Raw genomic sequence first — 12,836 nt, 5'->3', positions numbered from 1 at the left:
TGCTTTACAAGTTAAAGCCAGCGTGGTCTATAAAAAGTTAAGAGCTCTTAGAAAGACAAGACTAGATCACAAAAGTTATTTTACTACAATGCAAGATGAAAGTAGTGCTTACCAAGTGTTTCATGAGAAGCAATGATTATTAAATATATGAGCACACTTTCAGGTAAGAAAAAATAATAAAATAACCTAAAAAGTTAATAATGTCTCTTTGAATATATTATTTTGGATATCTATCTATATTTGAAGATACTTTTATTACCTAAGATTGTATTAAAGATAATTCAGTGTAAATGTATTGCTTATTTTTTTGTTAAATTGGTCTCCTCTAAACCAAAGTTATACAAATTAGTCATGGGTTCAGAAGAAAAAGATGGAAAGAGGAAATATACTATGACGAGAGACGCAGGAATCAATTTTTTGATATGTCACGTAACTTGAAATAATTTGGCAATTGGACAATAGAGTTGTCTCTTTTATTAGCACATTCAAACAGCAGCAGAAAACAACCTTCCATTTGATTCTTACTGAGATTTATTATTTTTAATAATGCCACTTTTCAGAAGTATAGTCATGTGCTCACTTAGACAGGCTGACGAAGTGAAAACTTGTATGTGATGCAAAGTACCCTTTGGGCCATCGATTAAGACATAATATAGTGCAGTGACAAGTCAAGTCAAATGCCCGCAGCAGACAACAAACCCCAGCCTCCCCTTCCCATGGCCTGGCTCCCATTTTGCACCATAGAACCCACAATGGAAATCTGGCAAGACATAGAACACATATGGCTACTGACTGACATGAAAAGTAAATTTTATTAAACATGTTTACATACATGAATTGGAATTTCATTTAAAAGCACAGGGGAGTGTTAAGACAAGTGGTCAAAATAGAAAGATGCTACCCAATTATAATCAGTTGATTGTTGGCCACTAAGACAGAACGGAATCTAGTAGAAGTGCACCAATGCTTCAGTTCCTCCTGCTCAGCATGGTGAGCAGTGGTCAATCTGTGCCCTGTGGAATGATGGGCAGATAATTCTGGCATGTGTAAATAATAATAAATAATTCACTTGGTGCAGGCAGTATGTCTATGAATTAAAACCTAGTGTGTACACAGTGTCTACATGTGTTACAGCCCCACAGTAGGAATCTACACCAAAATATTTATTAGAAGGAATTTGGTCCGTACTACATCACGTTTTCCGGAGGGTAAAAAATAAAGTCCATCTATAGACATTTCACCACAGACCCAGAGACTGAGTCTGGCTAAAACCTGCAAAATGTCTATAACAAAAATGGATGGCTTAGATTTCTTGGTTATTTCGGTATAGTAATTAACAAGCAAACTGTACAAGTACATGCAACATACAAGCTGGCCTATGTGGAACTAACATACATTATTAAATAACCTTTTGTTTCTTTTCTTTTTAAAATTTTTTTTTTACAAAATGTGCATGCAGCTCTGAACAGTTCCAAGTCATGCTGCTCTATTTGTGTAATCACAAAAGTGGAGTGACTCATAAAAGGAGGGAGAACATATCAATGCACCTGCAGAGACTGCAGTTTGTAGCACATGTACAGAATGTCACAAGGGAAATTCAAGGCCAAGAGAAACTAAATGAAAATGCAAATTGAAAGTTCATTTTGTTTATTTTCCCCCCAAAAAGTAAAATACTTTGCATTAAAAAATCAAGCTTTGTGCTTGCATCAATCTCAAAGAAATGTAAACTAAAATTCAATAAAAACAATAGTTTAGTGCAGAATATTTCAACTGGAATTTCCAGTGGAATATTGAACAGCTCATACCATGCTCTTTCCAGGGCAGATGGGTGTGTCTACACTGAGGCATGGCTGAGAAGCCTGGGCGTAGCTCAAAGTGTCTTAGGCTCAAATCCATTCCTAGTCACCATTTTTGGGAAGTCAAAGTATGGTTTATACACATGAGCATTTTTTTAATATCAGGAAGAAAAAGGCATTACAAGGAGTGTTTTCAGAGTACAATTATGCAGTTAGTTTTAGTCCCCAGCATTAGTTGCAGATTGACTTCTTTAAAAGTCTTCCATGCAAAACAATGGAAACCATAAATTAATTTTCTAGAATGCAAACAGATAGGCTCTTCATTAAAAAAGTACTTCTGTGATTATTTATTTTGGAAGATAACTTTTTGTCTCTTGGGTATCCACACATAAGACTTTAAATAATTATAAAATGAAAGCTAGTGAAACCCTTCCTTGGCTTCACCTTATGTAGCTGTTTAACACTTTGGGGAGATGCTACAGAGACCACTTCAGCACTTTTTTTGGTGCTTTTGGAAAAAAGAAGGGAAGAATCTCTGTTAGCATCAAGAGGCCTGTCATGACACAGCCAAAAAAAAAACTAGTGGAAATAACAGATGTGGTGAAAACAAAACAAAAACTCAAGAAACGAAAACCAACAAACAACACACAAATAAACAAAACACACAAAAGAACAAAACAACTCAAACATCAGGGAAATAACACTGCTTGTGGTCTGTGCAGAAACGTGTAGAATACAACTTTTCACAGAGTGAGAGTTTCCAGTTTGTTCAATTTGGTGTGTGTGTGTGTGCATGTGTGTGTGTATGTGTATGCGTGGATTTAAAGTTTCCTCTTTTTCTATTTGTTAGAAGCATCAGTGACTCTCACCAGCATGTTGATTCTTCCTGTAAATTTGATAGATTGCCTTGTTCTGTCATATGAAGCCATGTTTTAAATAACAATTGGGACATATTATTGAAAAACTACTACAGGCAAAACACAAGTTGATTGTCTGTCTCCAACAATGATTTCGATCATGAAATATCTGGTTCAGATTATTATCCTGAAAAGTAGAGTTTTATTGGAATGACTCTGGTATGAGTTCACTATGATCGAATACAGGGAGGCCCAGTTGAACTTTCCAGAGATGACTGGGAAGCCCGCCGGGTGAGGGGAGTGAGTGTGGGATCCACCAGTGAGGACGGTGGGAACAATTTGTACCATCCGATCACCATGCTGGACAGGTCGAGTTCTTCCAACAAGATCTGAGCCACACCCATAAAGCATTTGTGGTCCATTCTGCCATAGTCTCCCCAGACAATCACCTGCAGAGATAGAGAAATGCAACATTACCTGGACTTCTCTCTGTTTCACATTCGAAGGGCTCAAAGCAACTATGCTGTAAAAGTGGGCCAGTCAGTGAAGCAGAGGAAAAGAATAATGAATACAACTATCACCAAGGAGAAGGCACAGATAAGAAGATACACTAACCTTAAGGTGCTCATAGACACTTCACAATAATTTTAGTCTGATGGAATGAAGGATTGTGTGTTCCTAGTCAATGAGGAGTATTATCTACATAAGCCATGTTAAAGAAATAAATACATAAGATTATTTTTATATGAATGCAACACCTTTCTTGTGTAACTACTATCTAATTAGCGACGTGCAGGACCATAAAAATATAAAAATTAAAATTTGTGCAATTTAGGAGGGCAAGATGAGCAATCCAACTCAGTATACCATGGAATGTATGTACCAGAAAGTATGTACAAAGAATGAGAGTATTCATTTGATTTCTTTCGTATTATGGTCTTTTTAGTGAAGGGGTAGGTCAAAAAATAATTGTGAGCTGGTACCTTTTGAGGACTTGCCTGCCAATTTTGATTTAGATGATTAATATTTCAATTAGATCATTAAAAATTACCACAATCTAGGTCAACTTCTATTGGCTACTAGTGTCAGACAAGCCTTCCATTTCACATACTCCCAGGTTCTGTTTTCTAATACTTCAGTTGTCTGTAAAGGTTCTCAACTGAACTCATTCACCTGTTTTACACAAGCAGAGTTGGTGGTGAATCACGTCTTTAAAATTTACTGAGTAACTTTGTGAAATTACTTTACCTCTTGGATCTCAGACATTATCTTTAAAATGGGGATAATGATACTTATTGCACATGTTAGTTACAAAATTAAAATAATGTATATAAGCACCTAGAAATGCATCTGGCACTCCACCAGGGCTCAATATTTGCTGGTGTCTGCACACTTCTCTTTTCCTCTCCCTCTTCCTCTTTGTACCCCGTGTTTGGTATATAGCAATGCTCAACCAACTATTATTAACATTGTTGTGTTTGCTATATCTGTATCTATCTATCATCTATCTATCTAGTGAGGATATATCTCTATCTATCTATTTATCATCTATCTATCTCGTGAGGAGTGAGGAGGGCTGGGAACAGGGCAAAGCTAGAAGGAGAGGATAGAGAGAGAAAAGACAAGAAGAGAGAAAGAGAGATAAAATAAAATTGTTCTCTATTAGATCCACCAAATATTTTTAATATTATATATTATTTATATTATAAACTAACCATTTGAATTTTGTCTACTCAAGAATATTATCCCACATTTATATTTACCAAATTTTATTCTCTTTGTGTTTGACCATCTCTTCGATGTATGGATAAAACAGACATTTCAATGTAAAAAGCCAAACAAACTATTACTGACCTGAAGAACTTTACCCTGTGGACTTTCATCAAAAACCAGAGACTGCTGATACAAAGGATCAAGGGTTTTTCGTGCAATTCTTGTCTTCTTCTTGGCTATACAGGCCCCATTTTCCAAAAGATATACTTTGACATATGGAGCTAAACAAAGGTATATTAACATACAAGAAATTATTCCTTAAATTCAACTATTTTTTTAATTAGAGAATTCCCTATTAGAGAATTAGAGATGCTTACTGAAAGTTTCCCATTGACTGTTTAAATTACTTAAAATTTCCATTGCTCCATAAATTCTGTTCCTTAAATCTATATGTTACCATTACTGCCATTTTCCTCATTTTGACTCAATGTATACAAAGTTATTTGAAGACTTTGACTTACTTGGGTTACAATGCAGGTTTATATCTTAAAGCTCATTGTTCCCTTTTTTATGATTAGAACTATATTCTTTTTTTCTTTTGCCTTTCTAAGTGTGCAAAAAGAAAATAATTGACACAAGCTAAGAAACGACCATAACTAAACTTTAAAAAAATATTATAACATACTTCCTAACACCTTCTGAAAGAATAACTGTGCAAGGAAAACCCAAATCCATTTTAATAACATCAAAGAACACAGAAACACTGCTTTTTTAATCAATCAGATGATGCAAAACAGAGCATATGAAATTCAAATGCAGTAAATGTTTTTATTTGTTTGCCTATTAAATAGTCCCTTCACCAAATTCAGGAATACTTCTCCTTACCAGGTGTAGATTTGGAACCAGGCTTTTGTGTGAGGCTTCGTGCTCTAATGACTTCCACTTCTAATTGGCCCTTTTTGTCCTCCATTCCAATTTGTATATCACCTGCAAATGGAAAGGAGCAAGATGTGTTTCAGCTTCTTTGCAGTTATGTGCAGTTAAAACAAAAAGGAGAGCCCGTAACAGACTACAGATTTTATCTTCATGATTTTGATAAGAAACTAATATTTAGACCCCTCACTGCACAATCCACTTTTCTTTCTCAGTTTCCAAATCAAATTTGGAAACCATTCTCTTATTTTTTCTGGTATTAATACCTCTTATGAGATTTGCAAATTAGTTAATAAATGACTATAACAACACTAAAGTATTTCTATAATTCTTGTACTTAATAAGATTTCTTACTCTTATTTCATCCAGTATATAATAAAAAATTGTAACCATATGTATTTTCATTATCCAGAGAAAGCCACCATTAATATTTGGTGAATATCCTAGCATTCTTATACTTCTATCAATCTCTCTGCCTATCTATCTATCTATCTACTTATCTATCTATCAGCAATCATGATCATACACCATCATTTTATTGACTGTATGGACTACTGCATGGACATGTCATTACCTATTAAATCAGACTCCTATTGATGGAAATAAAGGTTATTTACATAAACTACTTTATAGTGCAGTGTATGTAAATAGTGTATGTAAAACTGTAAATAATGAACAGTTTTATAAGAATTCTTGTATGCATTCTTGCATCAGTTATTTTTTGAACATAAAATTCCAAGATTTTAAATTTTCATATCTAACAGTATGGACATCCAAAAATTCCATGCATACTGCCAACTCCTCCAGAAAGGTTGCACCAGTTTGCACTATCACCAGAAATATCGCTCTTCCTGCTTCCCACACTCTAACATTGGTATTAGCAATATGTCTAATATCAGTATCAAAAATATGCTTAATTTTTGCCAATCTGGTTAAAACGATATTTTAATTTGCATTTCTTTGATTATTAAGGAGCATTATGTAGCCCATGTATAGTTTGATACAAAATTAGATTAGCAACTAGAATGAGTCTCTTCCTTTTTATTTCATGAAAATATTTGTTTCATAATTTTCATGTCTCTTGAGTTCATATTTATTAGAACTCATCTGTGAAAATATCTGGGTGTATTCTCCCCATTTTTTGGTAAGTAGAATGTTAAATACTGGTAGTTATAGTTCTACTCAGGTTTTTTCAGCTTTCTATTTACTCTTAAATTCTTCGTGGTAGGTTGTATTTTTTAACAACTGTCCATCTTAAATAAATTTCCAAGTTTTAAGCTTTGTTTATTTATTTATTTATTTATTTATTTGAGACAGAGGCTTGCTCTGTCGTCCAGGTTGGAGTGCAGTGGTTTGATCTTGGCTCACTGTAACCTCCATCTCCTGGGCTCAAGCGATTCTCCTGCCTCAGTCTCCTGAGTAGCTGGGACTACAGGCATGTGCCACCATGCCTGGCTATATTTTGTATTTTTAGTGGAGACAGGGTTTTGCCATGTTGGTCAGGCTGGTCTCAAACTCCTGACCTCCGGTGATCTGCCTGCCTTGGCCTCCCAAAGTGCTGGGATTACAGGTGTGAGCCACCGTGTCCAGCCTAAGCATTTGTGTAAGTGGTATCATTCAGCAATTTTCCTTCTTCACTTAGTAATATTTTCTTAGATATCCATCCAAGTTGATGTGTTGAGATCTGGGACATTCCCTTTAATTTCTCTATAATATTCCATTACATGAATGTCATATTTATTTATCTACTCTCCAATTAGGGGTCTTGGTTTTCCTATTTGGTCCTGCTACAAAAAAATGCTGCAAAGAGTTTCTTGAGGATATGTAAATTAGAAGTTGTATTGCTGGGTCACAGCACATCTACATTTTTATTTTTACTAGATGCTGCCATATTATTCCAATTGGTGACTGCACCAAATTATGCTTCTAATAGTAGTGTATCAGAATGCATATTTCTGAATGTCTTTGCTACTTATATTGAAAGATTTAAACAATTTGGACGATCTGATGTGCAAATACACAAATACACACACACATACACACGTGTGTTTTGTAGAAACGTTAACAGATAAGTAAACTCCACTCTATTTTCAGTTTGATAATTTTCTATCATAAATTAAAACTGAATTTTATCAAACTTTTTTTGCATACTTAAGATGGTCATTTTTTCTTTTTTATTACAGCAATGTGATCAATTATATTAGTTTTCAAATATTAAACCAACCATGTGTTCATGAAAAAAAATCCCATTTGTGATAATATTATTTTTAGCATTGCTGAATTTGCTTTTCTTGGGGTTCATGAGGGTCTCTGGAAAGTATGACTATATTTATTTTCAGTTCTGAAAATTTTTCAATTATATATATAATTTTTATTGTTACATTTTATTGTCTTTATTTTCCATTTTACTTTTTATTTATTGATACATAATATGTACATAATATATGTACATATTTTTGAGGTATGTGTGATAATTTAATACATTCATATACTTTGTTATGATCAAACCAGTGTAATTGGGATATCATTACCTTAAATATTTGTTTTTTCTTTTATGCTAGAAACATGTGAATAATTCTCACTCAACCATTATATTTTCAATGGCTTCTGGCTTATACTGCTTCTTTCCCTATTCTGGGACTAATTAGACATATATTAGACCTCACTTTTCTGCTCGGTCTTATAACTTCTTATTCATATTTTCCATTATTTTATGTGTCCAATTAATTCTGGATACCTTCTTATGGCTCTGTCCTCCAATTAACCATTAACCAATTCTCTCCTCAACTCTGTCTAAACTGCTGGTAACTCATCCATTGAATTCTTAAGTTTAGTTTATTTTTCAATTCTATAATTTCTATTGGGCTCTTAAAGGTTTGAGTTTTCTGATGAAATTCTCCATCATGTTTTTTATTTTAGGTAATCTTCTTTTTCTTCTTCATGACTTGAGATGATGTCCTGAAATTGCATGAAGAAGATTTTCCTTGTTTGTTTGTTTTGTACAGATTGTTCAGTCCACCACTCAGTGTGCTCTTTCAATCTCTCAGGTTTTTGTTTTTCTTAAAACAGTTCAGGCATCATTATTTTTCTCCAAAAACTGTCTCTCTATTCTCTTTTTAGGCTCCTATTAGAGTAAGTTTGAGCTTTTTGGTTTATTCTTCCTACATCCTGAATTCTCCTCTCTTACAAAAGATTTTTTTTTAATTTAAATAAGCCATGTTATTGGTGGTATTCTATAGTTCTTGTAGTTAATTATATCTTAAGCTTTGTTCAGTATACTATTTAGCTCATCCAGAGTTTTAAATTTTAAGTCACTATATTTCCCATTCTCTAACTTTCTTTCTTAAAAATATATACTTCTTTTTTGTTTAATAATCTCTTGGTGTTTTTCTCTGTGGATTATATGATACTTTATCTCTGAAAATTTCTAAGTTATTTTTACTTAGTTGAATCATTTCCATTTTCTCAGGCATGGATTCTCTTTATTTGTCTGGTCAGTTGATCAACTTTGTTGTTCTAGACATTCATTAGTTTTATAATTCTGTTTTAGACCTCAGTTCCTAGAAGTCTTTTGTTCTCTTTTTGTCCTTTTAATGTTTCTTAAAGATTTCCTTTTAAATCACACACATATCCCCAACTGTTCTATAAAACCTGTTATGTTGATGCATAACTAACTTCTACCTGTCTCTCAACTTCTTGTCTTCCAAAAATTATTGCTTCCAAAATTTTCAATATTTTTATCTGATTTACTTTCTGGAATTTGCCTCCTTATTTCTAAGCACTATACTTATATTTTCCTTTTTGCAGTTTTAGGTATTATTATTGACTTCAATTTTGATCTCTTTCACTGCCTTCCTACCCCTACTACATACTTGACAATTTCTGTCATCCCATTCTCCCAATATTAATATTTATATTATTTTGACTATGTAACCTTATGCATAACTTTGTGAACTAGAATAACTACTTCTTATTTCTTAGACAGACCTTCTTTTTCCCTACACTTAATTAGTATCTTTTAAAAAAGCATTTGCTTACATTTTTATGAAGACCTCACTAGTTGAAATCTTAGTTTCTCCTGGTTGTTTATCTCTTCCATAAAAATCAAACCCATCAGGTATTCTACAGATTTTATCTCATGAAGTCTGACACGACGCAATTTGAACGCTGCTTTGAAACCTAGCTGCAGCTATCTTTAGTTCTTCCTTTGCTATCATCCTGGGTATCCCAATCATATTTACCTTGTGAGGAAGCATTTATTTTTTGGTTCCATCTTTTTTTTTTTTTTTTAGTTCATAATTTTGAAAAGTCGTTTAGTTCATTTGGTCAAAATAAATCTTCAAGTAGCTTTCTGAGAAATGTTAGAAATGAGGAAAATGATTTGAGGCCTTGCTTGGGGCCGAGTATGTACCTACTCTAGCCTCAAAATTACTTGATAGTTTGGCTGGCTTTTGTATTCTAGGTTGGAAATCTCTTGTTACTCCGAATTCTGAAGGTAATGCTAACAGTCTTCTGGCTTCCAGTATATTGAAGAATCCAATGAAAATACGAAGAGCTCAATGAGAATCTGATTTTTTTTTTTTTTTTCTTGGAGACGGAGTCTCACTCTGTCGCCCAGGCTGGAGTGCAGTGCCCTGATCTGGGCTCACTGCAAGCTCCACCTCCCGGGTTCACGCCATTCTCCGGCCTCAGCCTCCCGAGTAGCTGGGACTACAGGCGCCCACCACTATGCCCGGCTAATTTTTTTTGTATTTTTAGTAGAGACGGGGGTTTCACCGTGTTAGCCAGGATGGTCTCGGTCTCCTGACCTCGTGATCCGCCTGTCTTGGCCTCCCAAAGTGCTGGGATTACAGGCGTGAGCCACAGCGCCCGGCGAGAATCTGATTTTTGATAGTTTTTTTGTAAAATTATTTTTCCTCTTAGGAAGCTTGCATGATTTTCTATCAAGCCTCAGTATTGTGAAATTCCACTATGTTGTGTCTTCAAGCTGATCTATTTTCATGCATTTTGCTGAAGTTCTTTCCCACTGCAAGATTAGAGACAGATTAACTTAAGTGTTCTCCAGTACTTTTTAGTGTTTTTCTCCACCTTCCCTTTTCTTTTTTATAGTTGAATCTAAAATATTAACTTTTTTGGTAAGTTGTGTAGGCGTGAGGGAATTCCATTAATTTTTTCACACAGGTAAATAGTTATGTTACTATACTTTACTGAACAGTCGTTTTTTTTTTTTTTCCATGCTGTGAAATGCCACCCTTGTCCTACATTTACATCTATTATATCAGGGTTTCTGGTAATTCAAATATTTATGGCTAATTTTACTTCCTTTTTCATAATATCTCAAATTAGAAAAATGCACTTGAAATTAGAATAGTTGTTTGCAAACAGTAACTCTGTAGCTAAAATGTTGCTTCTCACTTGTATTGCTATTACACAATTTTAAATATTTTAAATGACTTTGTCAAACACAAAACATCAATTTTCCTGTAGAAAAAAAAAATGATTCTTACCCATTGCAGGGGTGGCAAGGGTTTGGCGGCCAACAAGCTGGGCTGGTCCCAATCCATCAAGAAAATCACTGAATTGACTGTCAGCTCCCAGTCGCACTCCAGGAAATATTAAACTATCAGCAAAAGGATAAAAACCAAAGGAAAAAACCCATGAAATCTTCTAGAATTCTTTTCACTAGTTTCCACTTGACTAATTATGATCATGAAACATAAATATTACTTAGACAATCTGTTTTTTTAATTGATTCTTTGCATTGCCTTTGAGCCAAGCATATGAGGCTTAACATTGACTGAGGAAAGGTGTAAACTCTCAGTTTAACACCTAATGCTCTATTCAAGAGGGCTCAGTTATAGTTTTTAATATACCAAGTTCCAAATCCTTATATAAATGTGTTGCTGACAAAAAAACATAAGATGCAAATTTTTATATCATAAACTTCACACAGATACTTGCTCATGAACATTAGGTAACATTCATGCTAAATTTTTAAAGTGGCCAATAATTTCTTGAATAAATGTTATAACATAGTTCAAGTTCTTATTTATAAACATTTAATTGATTCAAAGATGAATTATTTGAGACTTTTATTTGGTTGCAATGGAAATTAATTGGTTAAAAAATCTGTATTTCTTCCTATAATACAACTTCCTGATAGCCCCAGGATGTAAGCTGCCCAAGGGCAGTGCCTGTTCTCTTCTTGTTGACTGATGTAGTTATCACTGGGTAATGACAACTATGCTCATTATGTGGTAGGCATTCAATAAGCATTTTTTGAATGAGCATATTTCTATAGAGACTTACTCTTTCCATTGTGCTTTCACATCTATTATTTCTTTTAACCAAGGGAATTAAATGGGACACAGATTATAATCCCATCCAGAGACCATGAAAATAAATCCAAGAGATTAAGTGGTTTATGATGGAGGCAAATTTTATTTGTTACTTTTTTATATCAGAAAATGATGTGTTCAAGTCTCATTTGTATATTACTTTATGCTACTTCATCAAATATGGGTATTTTGTCAGTAAGTTTATCTCCGTAACTTTCATACCTGCTGATTTTTGTTCTTATATTCCTTACTGGAAACATGCATAACAAGCCAATCATTTGACCAACTAAACAGAGACCAACTAGTTTCAGGAATGGGAAAGAATATCACAAACAGTAACTTGGCATAATTCTGTTAAATTTCCTAAACAATATAGAAAAATTCCAGTAAAGACAAGAAATTAGAAATATCAAATTGGTATATGAGTAATGTGAATGGTAATGAACAAATAATTATGGAAAATTTATATGTGGTGATCCATGTAATCCAAAACAACACATTAATTACTTATTTGTAAGATCCACTACCTCAATAAAAATTCAGTTTTACCAGAAATATTCTCAAGCATAGGAAGAAGCAGGTTTTGTGCAGGATCCATATGAAATGGTAAAAAAAAAAAAAAAAAAAGAAAAAAAATCGAACAGAGTAAATTTTTAAAAATCATATTCTATTTTTTCAGAATTAACTAAAACATTTTAGTCAAAAAAATAATGAAGCTGATAGACCCTGGATTATTTCCTAAGGTAAAAATGAGTCAGCAATGTTTTAAAAACAAGAAAATGTAACTTACATATATGACAGTGTTAGACTTAGAAAAGCTTAGGGTCCAAAATAGCTTGGAGAAAATTAAGAAAATGGGAAATCAGTTCCTTACTTATAAATTTTAATTTGGACTTTGGTGACAGGGACAGACTATGAGTTTCCCATATGAAAGAGTCCATTACCTGTGGCATTTGTACACTAAACATCCAGTAAGGAACTAGTCTGGGCTTTCCTAGATGCAGGAAATCAATTTGTTCATGTGGACTCAGAATTTCTTCACCCTTTGAAAGGTATGAACGACCAGGTGTAGAGGTGTGTCCATGTGTACTTACTTATAAGCCATCAGGGTGGTTTAAAATGGATGGCTGAACTTCTGATTAAATAGAGAAGCTGCACAGTAACACTCAGTGGCTTTGTTATCTTACTGATTAGTACAC

The 12,836-nt window shown here is 33.8% G+C and overlaps 1 protein-coding gene across 50 annotated transcripts in view; it reads right to left on the bottom strand.

The window, feature by feature from the left end:
• Window positions 1-459: 459 nt before the first annotated feature.
• Window positions 460-12,836, bottom strand: part of RIMS1 (regulating synaptic membrane exocytosis 1) — a 517,565-nt gene continuing 505,188 nt past the window's right edge. For all 50 annotated transcript variants that reach the window (XM_055390601.1, XM_019029847.3, XM_055390599.2 and 47 more), the window contains 4 exons: window positions 10,807-10,919; window positions 5,252-5,353; window positions 4,508-4,647; window positions 460-3,102 (listed from right to left, as the gene is read on the bottom strand). In XM_055390601.1, coding sequence (XP_055246576.1) covers window positions 2,884-3,102; window positions 4,508-4,647; window positions 5,252-5,353; window positions 10,807-10,919 — 574 coding nt within the window. In that variant the 3' untranslated portion in view covers window positions 460-2,883. The remainder of the gene's footprint in view (window positions 3,103-4,507; window positions 4,648-5,251; window positions 5,354-10,806; window positions 10,920-12,836) is intronic.

This window comes from Gorilla gorilla, chromosome 5, assembly GCF_029281585.2.
Source record: "Gorilla gorilla gorilla isolate KB3781 chromosome 5, NHGRI_mGorGor1-v2.1_pri, whole genome shotgun sequence".
NCBI classification, from domain to species: domain Eukaryota; kingdom Metazoa; phylum Chordata; class Mammalia; order Primates; family Hominidae; genus Gorilla; species Gorilla gorilla.
This window is presented reverse-complemented; position numbering and strand designations above follow the sequence as displayed.